Raw genomic sequence first — 17,269 nt, 5'->3', positions numbered from 1 at the left:
ATGCAGAAGATGCGCGGTAATCGTAGACGATTGAAAAGTTGTAATGAAAGTGCAACATGGTCGTAGCTTTTAACGTACCTCGGTAAAACTTATTCCTTTTTACGAGGAAACTTATCGTTAGTGAACCGTGACAAAGTCAGGCGGATTGCACGCCTTTTTTTATTTCTAACATATTTCGATATCAAACCACTCAAATCATCGTTCGAATAAAAAATTACCCCGAAATTGAATTTAAAAATTAATTCAACCGTTACGCATACGGGACTGCGGAATGGTTGCTGGAGACCCTAAATATAAGATTGAGAAATATTTACTAGAGGATGTGTATAATGTTTGAGACGGTGATTATTTATCAACTTCTTGATAAAATTTATTACTACCTAATCCATGCGGATATATCAAGGTATCACGAAGATAAACCTCGGGTAAAAGGGATCTCCGTTACGGCCTCGTTTCCATCCGTGGTGACTAAAATAATGTTTCGAGTCCATTGTTGAAATAATTGCAAAAGAATTAATCCGTCGGTACGACCGACTGCGGAGTCGGCAAAGGTCTGGGGGTGAAATCGTAAAGAGGTTTTATTGCAGAGCGGCATCGAGGAAGGTAGGAAGGGAGGAAGCGGCGGCGCGCGAAGGCGGGTGTCGAGGGTACCGAAGAGTGCCGCGGGCCGGGGGGAAAGGATACTCGGTGCATATTTCGTTGGCAGCAGGTCACAATTTCGTACGTGACGTCACGATTAACCTACATACCACGGAGGAATGTGTGTTACCGAATCGGGGCTCGGAATACACGTATACCTACACGTAGGTGTACGCACTGTCGTGGATATTCAAAGGTTACCCTCAGCCGTATACTCGCATAGAATTTTCATACGCAGATAAAGGCGTGTTGCTATACTACCGTTCCGTATGAAGCTGAAACTAGCAGCCAGAGTTAGCAGCCAAACGTGTCAAGCTCTTTGGAAATAGAAAAACGCAGTTCAATCTTATCCTTACTTCAAGGTATTTCACCAAATTTTAAGTTTCGGACTTCACTGCCTTATTTAGATGAACGTTAGAACGTTTGGCTGCTAATTCTGGGTGCTAGCTTCAGCCTCGTCCGATCCATTCCTACAGCCTCGCGGATCAAGTGATGTAAAGGACTCTCATCGACAAGGGAAACCGAACGCATTGGTTGCGAAAGTAACGTACATGTTATCGATTCGCAGGGGTTTTTAACCCCTTACACTTGAAACAATCGTCGTTGATGTAGAATTCAACGTATTCAGGTATTCTCGATGATCAAAGATGTATTCGTTTCGATCTTTTGTCAACTCTTGTGGGTTTTTACTGAAATGAGATGGGCGCAGTCTCAAGCTTTTTCACAGTGGTGCCTATGAACTTTTTCATCCTCTTGCTACTGCTTTTCAATCCCTCGATATTTCATCGTACCGGCTCGAACTTCAGAATATTATTTTCATTCGTCAGATACAGCTCTGATCTTACAGCGTAGAGATTATGTCGGTGAATCAGGTATTTAATCAATGCCGCTGGGAGATACGCCGATGTATTGAATATCCTATTCAGAGTGAAAGGGTATTGGCCACTTTTATTCCAATCATTGCAAAGCAATTTGCGGACTTTGGAGAACCAGTGATCGGAGGTAATGTTTGGCTCTGGTCAGGGTGGTATTGAAAGCTTTTGTCGGCCCGTTCCGCTTTTTTCACTGCCACCACTTGGGTATTATTAAATGTTGGAATGTAATTCGAAGTTTTTTCCAGTCCGCCGTCATCATTTAGGTACGTGTATGATCATTTCGTAACATACTAAGAACATTTACCTTTTCATTCGCTATTATCTAGAAAATTAACGGAAACGTTGAAATCAAAGCTCCTCTATTTTTCAGACTGATACACAGCTTCTAGTTCTGAACTTGCCTCACGTTATACTAGTTAATACTACAAGAGTCAGAAACTCGTTCGCGTCATGTTGTAAAATATACTACGTGTTGGGTTTTGCTGAAGAACGCGTTAGAGCCGAGATGATGGAATTCAGTTCGCACGATAATTTGTCTGCCAGTAAAAATAGCGGAGATTTATTTTGCATATAACATTAAATAACTGTACATGTAGATATCTGCTTCCGTAAGTGTCTGGTTAACTTTAAGCTAGCAAATTACAAACGACGGCGGCCACTTAAGATTTGCACGGAGCAATAAACCTGTGAAAGCCGCAAGTTCAAAGATAAACGATGCAAGGGTGTGCGATGTTTACATAAGCTCTTATAGAACTCAGCCCGCTGACGCATGATTAAAAAAAGAAAAAAAAAAAAATGTCACCACTGTACGTTAACTTTCGAAAGCGATATCATCGCTACCAATTCGCAAAATGGTGCGGCTCATATTTTTGTCAAATGCGCTCGTAGAGAAAATATTCTAAGTAATATATATGTATATATATAATGTCGCTAATGAAAATCGAACGAAAATTACAGGTTTATAGTTAGTTACAAATCAGTGGCATCCTTTTGTGCCAAACCTTTTCTTGAAGAATAAAATTCTAATATGGATATTCGAACGCTACGAGACCGAGAAGTCCAACTGGTCTAGTTTACCCAAAAAGATCAAATAAGAAACTAGCCGCGAAATTGCCTTACTCAACTCTCCTTTTTCTACGACCGTACCTGCAAATTTTGAATAGTCACGAGTACTGACTTATCATGATGCTCGAGAACGGCGTTCAGTGAGTGGAACTACAATGCTGAAAAATAAACAAAAGTTTTAAATTTGACTGATACTTGCAATCAACTTAGTTACAGGCGATACTCGGCGCATCAAGGCCAAAAGCAATATTTGAATTTCATCACGGTGAGTAAATAAATAATCTTCCGCTCTGGGGATTTCTTCAGTCTAGTGCTCCAATCGACAAGAACAAAAGCAACGAGAATTTAAAAATGGATTATCCAGAAACAATATCATTGAAGTATGTGAATATACAGACATATGACGAAATAATTCGATGGAAGTATAAATGAAAAAATGTTATTCATGGGAAAATAACAGCGAATTCTCTCTTTTAATTTTTCCAAGCTTTTCTATTTTCACCTAGCCTCAGTGATCCGCGGTTAATAGGGTATATAATTTTGTATTGAATTAAATCCGAAACGTTTCGCATCAATTAGGTAATTGCTTCATTAAAGCTTCATGCCTTGCTCGGGGAGAGAAACGCTGAGGCGTGTTTCACTGCATTGACAAAGGTGATCCCAATACCGCAGAGAAAATTGAACACAGGACGTCGGCACTTAAATTAATTGATCCAATTATTTGCTGCGAATTTCCGTAGCGTTTCCTGGATAAAGATCTTATCCTCGGAGACAAGGACGAGCGCGTTGCTTTGGTCCATCCACCTGGCATGAATATTCCATTGGATATATTCAATTAAGAACCGCAGACTCCGCGGCAATCCAAAATTCAAATATCACGCTCAACGTCAATAATTATGTCTATCGATTCGCTGAACCGATCGCACAAGGTCGGGATGGCAATCGGCTTGATGAAAATATCCTCGGTTCACCGCAGAATGGATAGTGCGAAGCGCGCAAATGACGCTCGGTATACTTAATTTATAGTTTAATCAACTATTTCCTGCGGGTTATCAAGGCTCTGCTCTGTCCACTTGCCAACGATTGTTACCTCTCGCTGAATGGCACTGCGATTATTGACATGAGTTGGGTCAGAACCAGAGAATGACGCGAGTCTTTTGTCGAGGGCAATTACCGCCGGTGATTAAAACCCCATTCAAAACCTCGTGATACACCGAGGATGGTATCAATAATCAAATTATATAGCTGAGTTTGATAATTGAATCTATCCATCGGGTAATTGGAGAGAACAAACGACACCTCTGTCCGGGGTGTCAGAATTCTCAGACTTCAATGAAGATCGGTTGTTTGTGATACGGTGGTCTTAAGTCGCGCAGCGCTGTTCGACCTACAGGGTTTTGTTTCGGTTTGAAAGTACGAAGAGAGACTTTTCTATTATTTGATAACCCTCGCAAGATGCCTTGATATTATTAAGTAGCAGCGAACCGCAGTCCCAAAAGGTTGACCGCATCTTCCGTTTCATTTACGTATGTCTGAATATTCCCTTTCCTCAGAAATTAGCTAGGTACCACCCACTGTTTCGGCGCGATGCTACCACAAAATTTAATCTAAATTCCAGATTAGTTTATTACTCCTTCCATTTCGAGGAAGGAGTGTTTGATCCATAATTCTAGGGAATCCCACAGACAAACTTCGTTTGCTCATGCTATTTGCCCAACGACATTTCTACGATGAGAACTCGTATTTCCGTACTATACGCGTAGAAAAATTGCGACTATAAATTCCTAAAAGGCTACAACGTTTCATCGAATAGCGTTCGATGAGTTTCGTGAACATTGGACTTGTAGAGCCCTATACGACCTTCGGAATCAATCACTAATCAGAAGTAAGAGGTGTCATAAAAATCTTGAATAAGTTCCTTCCGTTCTTCCGCCATCAAAAAGTACTTAATTTAATAAACCAGAAACAAAACGAAGAGTTTTAGTACCGACGTAAACGAACTTGGCACATTTATTGACCTAATCAATCCTATCCAGATAATACGTAGATAAAATCGACAGTTCCCAGCAGTCGTTAAACTAATCAGATTGAATGCTGCAGCAAAATTTTGACACCCGTAAAAATTTGGAGGAACCATATGAATAAAGCTCAAAGCTCACAATTATGTAAGATTAACGCAATATTAAAGCTTAAGAATAATTGTATAATTGTATTAAGTAAATCAAAAGGTATTTCAAATGTCTGATGGTGTGGATGTGAATGACATGTAAAAGGAGAAAAAATGTTTCTAAAGTCGCGATCACCCCAGAAGATGTTATTCTACAACTTAGAACTGCGATGAATAAGTTACGAGTTTCTACCCCAGAGCAACATAACATGACTTATACCGCACAGTTGAAGGAAGCAGCATATACATAAATACTGAATGTAATGATTGAGTGAATTTTGCTTTGAGGAGAGAGACTTTGAAATACGATGAGTGTCAGTTATTGACCTGACCGATTTCTATCATAGTATCCAATCTTATGACTAAGCACCTAAAAGTTGAAACGACTCTAAGCCCTAGGATTTATTCGCTCAATAAATTTTGAAATATTGAATGTGAATAAGTTTAACTGACGAGTGGAGAGCACCTCCGAAAGTATAACGAAACTAGAACAGAAAAATTACATTCTGTATTGATGCCGTCCAGGATAAGGAGGTCGGAAAGTTTATCGAAAGGAATGGCAGAAATGATGGATTGATACGGATTACGAAGAACTAACAAGCGCTGCTAATCCTTTTTCCACGTTGACGTATTTGGAATGCATCACGACGTAGATACGTGAACTCAAAAATTTTTGTACATAAAAATCTTTCCTTTTCACGAGGCGTGAAGGGAAAAAGAGCGAATCCTCCCCTCTGATATTCACTCGGCTATTCACGTCTGAAAACAAAACAAACATTAAGATGGTCAATAGGAGTACAGTAACGGAAACTTTCGGAACTCATCCACAAAGTGGGTCCGTGCGCGAAAAAAGAGCTCACCTTTCGGAAACTATTGATTCTGGGAGAAGAGAATGAGAGATATCGAGACAAAGTGGGGGATGAAAGGGAGAAGGACTCTACCGGCGAGAGGATGAAAACAAGGAAGACTGAACGTGACGGCTGCTTTAAGTCCCTGTACTTTCCTCTTCGGCCATTTCTTCTAGTTCTATTTACGCGATATATGCCTCAACATTTTCGTATAAACAAATCATTTGCCTTACGGAGATGAACCGCGTCATTATCTTGGAATGTGACCTTGAATAAATTGGAACAAGACTTAGCTCTGTAATTGTGAATCGCATAGTAGAATACCGAAATTATTCGTAGCATACGAATGTACGTGTGTATATTTCACCGACTATTCACCTACCAATCTTCCAGTCTGATAACAAGGGTTCGATGCTTCGTGTTATTCTGACAAAGTCAATTTTCGCATGTAAATAGAACAACGCAACAGGTTACACATTGGTCAGAAATCATAAGTGAGATAGGAACGCGATGAATCACTCTTGACACGCTACTTCGTAAAATATCATCACGGACCGTATCAATAACGCAGCACCCAGTTTTCGACAGCCACTGAATTGACTTTAAATTTTCACTTTCCATTTCTGGTCATACAAATATACCCCCCCCCCGATTTTCAGGTGCGTGAATTTGACACGAGGAATAAGTGAGATAGAAATTGAATCGCGGACGTTAAAGCAGAAGTAAAATAGAATAAAATAAAACACGGATGGGTGGTGGAATTTCGATTCTTATGAAACTGGATGAAGAGAAAAATTCAAAGTAAGTAACCGGTGTTTGTGCGAAGAGTTTTTTCCTAGGCCAGGCAAAGTGTCAAATTCGGCACGAGTCTTTGCTTGACTCGGCCTAACTTCGCGGTCACAACAGATATCTTATACGAGTTGTTACATCGCTTTGATCAAGAACACGCCGGAGGGCAAATCTTGTTCGCTCGTAGCCGACCCCTTGCGCATCGGAGAAAAAGGGCCCGAATTTACGCGTCTGTCGCGATCAGATTTACGGAGTGTTACCCTCGCGATGACCTCATCGTGTTTTACACAGGCAGTGGGTTTCGTTCCAAGAGACTTTCTGTCCACGTCATGCCAATCTACGAGACACCAGGTGAAAATAAATTGCCCCGCGAGTCAAGTCTGTATTTGTACAGCTCGAGTACTTCGTTTTTCCCCTCGTTTTACAACAGAAAGGATGCCTCACAATTTACTATCGCAAAGAAAAATTGAACAAGATCTCGAACCTTGCTTGGGTACAAGGATAAAATAGAATCCGTAAGCAAGCTGAATAATGGAATCGAAAATGAGAACAGGCTCCGTGTAAAGTTTTTCCTTCATCGTGATAAAAATACGTCAATATTTTCGAGCGATATTCAGGTTACTTATAGTCCGCCACTTTTCACAGGTGTCTACATTTTTAATTCTCCGCCCAGTGCGTAGACGAATATTCGATTCAGGACTCAGCATAGACCTTACCATCGGTTGTATCCGGTCTCAGTTTTAATTCATTAATAGACCTGAAAGATTCAGATACAAATCCTTGAGAGTAATTGAGCAATTTGAATAGGTAGGATGAGGAACGCTGTTACGCATGATTCTATTTTCATCGACCACAGGAACGCTTAACAAAATTGTTACCTGAAATTTAACAGCAGTTGCATAAAATAGACAGCGAGAATTTTTATTTTCAAAAATGAAAAAAGAAAAACCGTAGGAACAAAACCCTTTGTCTTACTTCATCTAGAAAGGGAAACATGAACGACGCAGACTCAGCTAAGTTTAGTCGTATTTTACCAGCTCTTGTCGTATGTAACCCTATCTAATCTTGTAGTTATTATACATTTAAATCATCTGGAAAATTTCTAAACAATAACACTGTAGAAATAGTTTCGAAGAAGGAAGGAACCGTATTCAAATGCCTCATACACATTTCAAAAGATACCAAAATACGAGCACTTTTCAATTAGCCTAAGAGAAAAAAAAACCAAATGACGAAGATCGTTGTGACTTTGACCTCGGGATTAATTTTACGACATCCTACGAGGGTCCCAGCGGATGAGATGAAATAAAGAAAGATTCTCGGATAAGGATGAAAATTCCTCCGGTACCCGTTGATGTTTTCGCTGATTTACGCACACTATCTGAAAAAAGACCCTAATTCAAATCTCTTTGGAATTTTTATCCTGCCTACGCAAACGAGAATTTGAATGAATATTGTCCATTTTTTAAGCCGGATAAAAAAGCAAGAAAGAAAACTTGAATCACGGTGCTCTCATCGCCTGAACAAAGCCTGTATCAGAATGAATAACATCAGTTTACCGGAAGGTTTGTCCGTTCGAACATGAAAATGGTTTCAACCTGATAATAACTCTGTAGGAGCGGTTCGATCCGATTTTGAATATTGAACTTTTCACAGAGCGGATCTGAGGGTTTTGAAGAACCATTAAATAACGTCTTTAACTTGGTACACAGAAGAAATAGATCAATATTTGTTATCGTCTGTTCTTGCAGGCTTGCAAGGGATATTCATACCACGAGTCATTGTCTCATTATAAATGTGCAGTTACACAATTGCGACGGTCTGATTGATGCCGGCACGCAGCATGAAAGCCTGATATTCAGTAAACAGATTGACGTCGTAGGTCAGCCGTTCCACAGACATATTCATGAGATAGTCACCCAGCGTAGTAGATGATTGCAATTAATCCACTCATGAATTTGTAACTTGATATTGCGGTACTGTAATTACCTTTTGATTGTTAAAGATCCCAGCGCAAATAAACTATGGCACAGCCTTTTTTCACGAAACGAGAAAACACCGAAAAAGTTTCGTCCTTAATTTGAATTATACCTTGTAAATTCAGTGCCTGAATAATTCACAGATCAGGTTATTCTATCCAAGAGGAAATATTATCCGTATATGTATAAATAATGCGTCAACATGTATATTCATGAATTAAAGAAAGTAATTGCTACGCAGCTTGTTTAATTAACCGCAGTATACACGAAGGTGGGTATATTCATTTTACACTCAACAACATTCAGTCAGTCCACGGTCTGGAAACAAGTCAGCATCTACTCCAACACGCTCGCAAATACGCTTCGTGTTTCAGTGTCAAAATCTGTCAACCTCAACCACTTTTTCGGCCTTACATGATAACAAATCGATAGTAGCAGGAGATCAAATCAACCGAAAAGATTGCCCGCCTACAACGGTGGCTGATATGATTCCAGGTAACAGATTTTCGATAAGATTACGTTTCTCTGAATGCCGCGATACGTCAGCACAATAATATCGTATAATTTTTACATGTAAACACAGAATCGAGTCAGCAGTGGGCTACTTACGATCCTTGTGGGGATGTAGTCCTCAACGAGGGCGATATAATTTGTGCAAATGGTTCGATTTTCGGACAGGGCAGATGTGGTCAAGATTCTTAGAAGCAAAAAGACATGTCCGATGCGGATGATACGGAAGCTGTTACTCCAATACCAGAAGCAGTGGAAGCGGTAGCGTTACCCAGCAACGACGTACTACCATCAGGAAATGAATTGCCAATCGAATCACCTCAGCCAGACGAAGGCGCTCAGCCGTCGTCGGAGAAGATCAAACCCCCGTCGAACGCGTCGAGCAAACATGAAGCGGGCAATATTGGCAGGAAAAGTAAGGGGGCTGGAGAAACGGCAGAGGGAGGTAAAGAGGCAAAAAAATCGAGCCAAATGGAAAGAAAAAAATTACCGACCTGTCCACCACCGCAGAGTAGGTGCAGGGCACGCTCGCGAGATATGCGCCAGTGTAAGAAACACTATAGAGAAATGATCGGCCAGCACGAGATTCGCAACGATGAATTGGAACAGCGCGAGACGGATCTGCGCCAGCGATTGGAGATGCTGGAATGTTCTATGCCGGCAGTGATGGTTTGGAATATTTGGCGAATGGCACAAGGGGCGCCGGTTTCCCATCTGCGCGACGTAGTTGCAAAACAGTTTCTGGAACCAGCTGCCGGATTCCCAACTTGCCCAAGCACACCAAGTCAGCACTGGGACTGCAGGGTTCGTGAGGTAGAAGCAGAGCGTAAACAGGCCCATCATCGGGCCGTAGAAGCACGCCAGGTATTGGCGGCAAAAGACGAGGCCCTGAAGACCCAGAAGAAGCAGATCGAGGAGGCCAAGAGGCTGCAAGAAGAACGGAAAACTCAAATCGCCAAGCTTGAGGATGAGGTCAAGCGGCTGCGGGACGCCCTGAAGAAGGCGCAAGGTGATGAGAATTCCTGCGAAACGGGAGAATGCGGGGAAATCCAGTGCCGACAAATGTGGCTTCAGGGAAAAAATAGCATTAGCTCGATTCACTCGACAGATTTGGAGTGCCTCGCACGACTGCAGGATCTAGCGGAAGCGGAACTGTGCATGAAGCGACAGATCGCGGATCTCGAGCGTAGAGAATGCGCGTATATGCGAACTCTTCAGCAGGCGGATGAAATGTGGGCTAAGATGGAAACCGACAACGCCAGTGACTTGGCAAGCCTTCAGGATCAACTGGATGCCAAAATAGCCGCAAATCAACAGCTTGCAGATCGCATTGTCGAGCTCGAAGACGAGATTGAAAAACTGCACACCCAACTCACCAAGGCTACGTTTGCTTTGCAAGAATACAAGGGGAAAACCTTCACAGACGTTGGACTCGGTGACGTGGACATATCAACAAAGGAACAGATCGAACAGATGGAAGGTATCACGAGCATCAAGGGAAGCGAGATGGGCACGGCAAAGCTTGCAGAAGAAGTAATAACAGAGCCTGCTACGACAATCAAACCAACTGAAGAAATTGATCAGACGAAATTGAATCTACCAGAGAATTCAGTCATTACAGCAGAAGAGTCGGTACAAGTTAAACCTGAACTCAATGAAGCGGAAACACAATCGATGGCAATGAAACTTGGTCCAGAAAAGGAAACTTCTACAGAAGAACAAAGCCAGGCACCAGTTGAGACGGTTGAGGGGACTGCCAGGGTTGAGGAAACGGCAACGGTTGCTGAAATCGGTTCAAGAGGATCGATGAAGCAGATGGCCGAGCAGCAACACGGAGTCACTGGACTCGGGCAAGGTCTGAAGCTAGAAGCAGTGCTCTCAGACGAAATCATCGCAGCTACCGAGAGCTCACTCCGTCTTCTTCCGTCCCCCACGAAAGACAGGGATATAGAAGTGCCAGGCACAGGAAAAGCTGCGGAACATTCTGCTGATCAAAAAGAGGCCATCCAAGTGGCTACCAAGCCAGCTCCCACGCCAGTCTTTGACCGTGTTTCCGATACTACAACAAAAATTTCCATGGAGCCAATGCGTGAGCCACTTGGTGAGAAAACTGCCGAAACGCCCTCCAAGGCGCTCATTCAAGCTCTCCCTGTAGCAGTCTCCGAAGCTATTCTCGAGCCGACTGTCGATACCGTCACTCGTCCAACTGTTGAAGCAAAAGACTTCGAACCACTAATTACAATTACCTCTCAGCCAATAAAAACCACCTCTACATCGTCACTCAAACCAGATATCGAGCCTATTCCTACGCCACCCTCTGTACCCACTGTTGAACCCTCCCAAAGGCCGACAACCGAGCCAGCTATGGAAGCTGTCCAACCGCCACCTCTCGAATTGACTGATGAAACTGGCCACCAAAGAACCCCCGAAGTAGTTGTCGAAGCACTGGCTGTGGGTCCCGACAAGCATGTAGCAAAAGCAGTCGAATCACCCACAGATAACTTTGCAGTCCCAATTCAAACTTTGGTGTCGTGGTACAATACTGTCATATATGCTCATAGGCAGATTTCGGTATGTCCAGTGCTTCTTTATTTACTATTCGAATTTTAGTTCTATTCGATTCAGTAATTTAGTAGTCTCATCTGTTGATTCTGGAGGGTAACGATATTTTTGGACGATGAAACAATATTTTTACAGATGTGTCCACAATGCTCATCAGCAAGTGGGAAAATCGAAACAATGCTGAACGAAATGAGAATATTCCTCGGGGTATGTTCGATGAAATACAATTATTGATTTTACGCTGAATAGTGACGGTTAATTCTTATGCAGGATAAAATTCGAAGTCATTAAATATCTGACGCAAGATAAATAAAAAAAATTTTTTTACTGTGGCGTATTCATTCGCTGAAAAAGTATGTGCAAATCATATCGCAATAGGTACACTTGATTTTAACGCCATGATTAATGCCATAGGAGGACGCACGTGATTCAGCGAAAATAGAATGCGCTCAAGGTGGGCCAGTGGAAATGTTCGTCAATGTACCCGTCAAAAAGGGCCCATGTATTTGTAAACCCAAGACTTGCCCTTTGGTTAGTAACATCCTATGTTGAATCTAAATATGCTTTCAACTGTCAAGTTGTCATATTACCGCAATTTGTGATCCGATTATTGAACCACACGAAATTTCAACATAATTGTTCACTATTTACTCGATCCCAGGGTGACATATCTACAGCAGCACCACCTCAGGCTAACGTCCAAATTCAGACTGTGGTTGACGGCCAATCGCAAACTTCGATGCCGGTAAGGATCCCCAGCAGAGAATCGAAAAGTTCAAAATCTAGCAAAGGTCCGATGAAAAGCACAGAAGAGCCAAGGCTTACAAGCATTGCAGAGAGTACGGAACCCGATTCAGAAATTCGCCGTGCAAAGTCCATACCGGAAGCCAAAGACGTGTCGACGGTAACGGTGGGTGACACTGCTTCCCAGACAGAAGCTGTTCGAAGGGCTTCTTCAGGTATTAAGAAGGACGAAAAAACGTGCGTTTGTCCGACGGGCGTCTGTCCGAAGAAAACCGCGAAAGCATCTGGAGGGGAATGCATTCCTGGGATTCCTTGCTCTTCCAGTAAAAAACCTCAGAGCAAGGAGTACAAAAGTACAGCTGATGCTATCCTGGCACCTGCCATTAAGACCGCTACAAGTAACGACACGACCTCAGAAAGCGGCTCGTTTGCATGCTGTCTTTGCGGAAAACCAGTGACACCAGTAGCTTTGAAGAAAACTACCTCTATACCAATTCCAACCAATTCGCTCTTCAAAAGCAAAGTGATACCGGCAGATGAAGGATCAGATACTGAGTTTCTGTGCTGTGCATGCAGAGCTAAAGATGCGTCGAGTGTGCATTCAAAAAATTCAATATACAGTAAGGCATCTGAAAAATTTACGGAGGTCGGACGAGCATTACACAAAGGAAAAAGAGTGGCTGGAGGCATTAAGACATCGTGCAGTCATGAAATTTGCTGCCCTTGTAGCGAAGAAGGAACCCACGCAGTTCGCAAGCCACAGAAAGCTGAATTAAATATCGCTAAACCGAAGGTAAAGCCGGAGACGAAGGATGTGTGCTGTCTGGCTAAAATATCGCGTGATAAGGGTTCCAAAAGTGAAGCACATCGCCGAAAGGATAAAGAGTCGATAAAAACTGAAAATCCAAGCGTCTCAGAGAGCGGGTCATGTCAGATGTCGACTAGCTCCAGCAGTCATAAAGCGCCCAAAACAAACGAAAGTTCCGAATCAAACGTTTGTTGCTCGAGCATCGAACAAGTTGTCGGTATGATGAAAAAGAAAGGAAAGGTGACCAAATGCGCTTGTAACGCTGAAGAAGGCAAGGTTAACAAAGAAGGATGTGTCTGTGGCGAGAGTAACTCATCAAAGTTGCCGAACAAGCCAAATGAACCTACGAAATCGATCAAACGTACCCCATCTTGTGAATGTAAGTAGCCAAATCAACTTGAAAATACTAGACTAGTATTCTCAAGACTTGAAACACTAAGGGACAAGTGAGACAAAATCCCAGCGTCGTGGACTCAAGAGCAGTGGCTTGGATTTTTGAGATGATAAAAGATAGAACCACTTGTCAACAGGAATGAAAAATTATATGCATTAAAAAAAAAAAAAAAAACCGAATGATTCCAAAGATGTGATCGAAAAGACCAGTCTAACGATAGTTGTTCAATAAAAGAAAAAACAAATTGCTTATACCATGACTGCTTTCACGTTGAAAATCAGTTACGTTGCTAAAAGTTGTAAGTGGATGTTTATGTACAAGTAACATTTTCGTAAAGCCATTCAAGAGTCTTTATTTCTGTTAAAAAATTACCGAAGGCTGCTTGAAATCACTCGATGCAATGTTCACACATTTTGTAAGTAGATACCTATGTGTATATAAAATGAACGCTCTGTACCGCGTAAGCGTGACCGACCATGTATACTCTGTAGTGCGTGCGTACCTTGCGGTACGCTTACGCTTAGCAATAACAACAAATATGCCACGACAAGAGTAAATAAATAGTGTATGTTGAATCCAATCGGATTTTATTTACTTCCGACTCACCGAACGTTGGCCAGAGTGTGTCTCCTGGAGCGAAGATTATGATACCCGCGTAGCTCCCCGATGCTGCCTTGTTCAGCCTGCATCCTGGCCTGCGCCGTTGCGGCTGCTGTGGCAATCACGGGGTGCTGGTGTCCAGGAGGGGCGCCCGACGTTGTGACGCTCCTGCGAGCACGCCACCCCGATCTGCTGCCGCCACCGCCGCTGCTGGGTGTCGGTGACTTCTTCTGGTACGGCCTGGTGAGAGATTGTTGTAAGAGTAAGAACAGATTGTAAGGAATTTAGTACGAGAGAATTTTTTTCTCGAATCAGTATTACAATAAAAAATTAACGGGTACAGTTCCATAAAAGGAATTACAGAGACACCTGAGAGGATTTTCGACATTTTTTGAGGCCTTTGAGAATCGTTGTTATTTTTATTGAAATTTTTTATTTTTTTTTTCTTTACTTTTTATCTCGAAGATCAACCATGTAACTGGGCAGCACGCGACGGAACTAGATATTTTTATTTCGTGGCGAGTAAGCTACAGCGGGCAAAAGTGACTGCGGTGAAGAGATGTCAAGGGGTGAAAAAGTTTGGAACTAAGCCAGCAGCTCCGGCTAGTTCGCTGGCTAGCTTACCCTGGATGTAAACTAAAAGAACATTCTGACCAATACTTAGACCAGTTTCAAGAGATGGAAAGTATCAAGGAGTTATAGATCCGGTCGTCGCGAGAAGGCTTCGGTGGCAATAGTTTTAACTGTGCTAACGAAATTGGATATTTATTATCATTTTTGTCCAATCTGTTTTAACTGCCATGAATCTATTTTTTTCTTACTTCATTACATCGTGAGAAAATTTTAATATTTTCGCCTTAATTCATATTTATCCGAGCCAGTGCCCCGAAAAATCAGATAATTTTCTTTGCAGCTAAACGTTGTAAAAAATATTAAGTTTTCGCTCTCCGTTCGTCTCCTCGTTTGATCAAGAAAGACATAACGAGCTGAAATTCAAAAGTCAATTTTCCGTAGCAAACGAAGCGTGACTCAGGTTATGGAGCATGAACTCCGCTTATAACGGTAGACGAAAGTTTCAAAGTAATCTCAGCGAATTCTTCGAGTTTGACGGGATTGAATCCTCATATTTTTAAATACAGTAATCACCTGATATATTTTCTTATTTAAATGTGACGTAATCTGAAATTGCAAAGAATCCTAACCCAACCAAACCAAATCGGGGTGAAACAGATTTCAGATCTAATCACGTTGAAACCATTGTCAACAAGAAACGACTTGGCATATCGAATGCGCTTCGCGTTGGAAATTCTGTAACGTTTTAACACTTCCGTTCGCAGTGTGTCTCAGACGTGACTTTGAGTTCTGCCACTGAGTTGGGAGTTATGCACAATAGACCAGCATGACTAACAGACGAGACGTATAATACATCTTGCACCCTTGACTATGCACTTCTCCACGGTTGATACGTATGCAAGATTCGCATTGGAGCTACTTCTAACTTCGGAATGATACGGAGCATCGGTATGTACAAAATAATATTAGTGGAGCGACGCTAACGCATGGTTTACCAAAAGAAAAAACTTGATACGGTAATGTAAAACTGGTTTTCGACAATGTCAGATGACTTAAGGTTAGTTTTAGCCGTACGCGAAATAAATTGTAAATATTGCGAACCATGTGGACCATCAACAGGTTGCAGGTAGCAAGAAACACAAGTACTACTCAGGGGTTGAAACAACGGTGCGATGTGAGTAGCAATAACGAAGCCTATGCTAGGTTGGATTTGCTACGAAGAAGAACCCTCCATGCTGGTGGGTGCCAGAAAAATATGCCGTATTCTCAAAAATACAGGCATCTTTCTTCGGTGCTGATTAAACGAAACCTCTGCAGCAACGTCAGTAACGCTTATCGTCAGACGGGCTTCGTTGCAGGCTCACTCCCGCTCTATTTTAAGTAACTCATCGGCAAAGCTGAACTTGCAGATATCACAAAGCTACGAACTAACCGCAAGGCAATTGCCTTGACTCTTGAACAGCCACTCCAAAGCTCCTTATAATCGTATTCATTCGGTTGCAGGCTGCTGAGCCGGAAACGACGGAGGTTAACGACTCGTCTTTAACGCGACTAAATCACTAACAACTGGAAATTTTCTGGCCTGTGGAAAGCCTCAGTCTCAATTATATTTGCGTACGTGTGGTAAGGCTATTATCAAAACCGAGCGAGCCTTATACGCTCTACCCACCTTAAATTACGGCCTATTGCCTACCGTAAGGAACGTGCCTACAGGTCAAAGGAGGCCGCGGGTTCATAATTACCACTCAAATTATAAAGTGGTGTTTTGTACAAGCGTTCCACCGTTAATTATTGAACCGAGATTCCGAGAGGGAAGCACAATTTCTCGTCGTGGAAATAATTCGGTTTAATATGACTAACTTTGAGAAAACGGGATGAAAAAACTAAGACACAGAATTCTCAAGTGCAGATTTTCTCATTCTTACAAGGGCTTGATTTATCTGCGCTTACTGAGATTGTAGGTCCAAGACCACCCTATATAGCGAAGTAATAAGTTCCCTGAAAGAGAATAACAGCGCTGAAAAGGAAATTCTTCCTATTGAATTTGGCCGCAGCACATACGTTCACTCTGAGGCTTCAGGCAGCCCATAAATTCGTTTTTCTCATCATAAACCGAGCTTTGATCCGATCAAATGTCCCACAAAACAGTGGGGGTTGTCATAATACTTTGATTGTACCGGACTTGCCAAAAACGTCAGAAGCGTCATTTCCTGTATGAAAATATATGGTTATATTTTTAAATAAAACGTTTGACTTGCCTCGTATTTTCAGAGGCATACAAGCAGTCTCTGGTTATTAATTGGGGACATGGACTAGGCGTGGAACCATGTACTGGAAATACCTCTCTCTGATATATGCGTTGACAAGTAATATATTTATTTATTTGCCTCGGCCCGTTCCTACTCAATGTTATAAATCTATTTGGACCGATCTGATTGCCGTTTCCTCTCTCTCAGATCTTGGCCAGAACCACCGAATGGGCACCAAGCCAAAACGAAGCGTCGAATTAAGTTATCTCTGTCACCAATGAAAACGTGACCAAACCATTTCGTTTCAGCGTTCAAGTTTGTAGCAAAGCGGGAAGACCGGATGTTGTTATAAATACTGGGAACATATTCCATGACAAATCGTGGTAGGGAAGTTGTTCCATGTAATTGAAGAATTTAATGAGACAGATACCGCGTCAACCTTTGGTGGGAGATATTTCACGGAGCGA

At 42.2% G+C, this 17,269-nt stretch overlaps 1 protein-coding gene across 2 annotated transcripts in view; it reads right to left on the bottom strand.

Annotated features, from left to right (window-relative positions):
- LOC124303627 (cAMP-specific 3',5'-cyclic phosphodiesterase) overlaps positions 1–17,269 on the bottom strand; it is a 276,613-nt gene that overhangs the window by 242,208 nt on the left and 17,136 nt on the right. For both annotated transcript variants that reach the window (XM_046761085.1, XM_046761084.1), the window contains exon 3: positions 13,987–14,220. In XM_046761085.1, coding sequence (XP_046617041.1) covers positions 13,987–14,069 — 83 coding nt within the window. In that variant the 5' untranslated portion in view covers positions 14,070–14,220. The remainder of the gene's footprint in view (positions 1–13,986; positions 14,221–17,269) is intronic.

This window comes from Neodiprion virginianus, chromosome 4, assembly GCF_021901495.1.
Source record: "Neodiprion virginianus isolate iyNeoVirg1 chromosome 4, iyNeoVirg1.1, whole genome shotgun sequence".
Lineage (NCBI taxonomy): Eukaryota > Metazoa > Arthropoda > Insecta > Hymenoptera > Diprionidae > Neodiprion > Neodiprion virginianus.
Note: the sequence above shows the minus strand (reverse complement) of the source record. Positions and strands in the feature narration are given on the sequence as shown.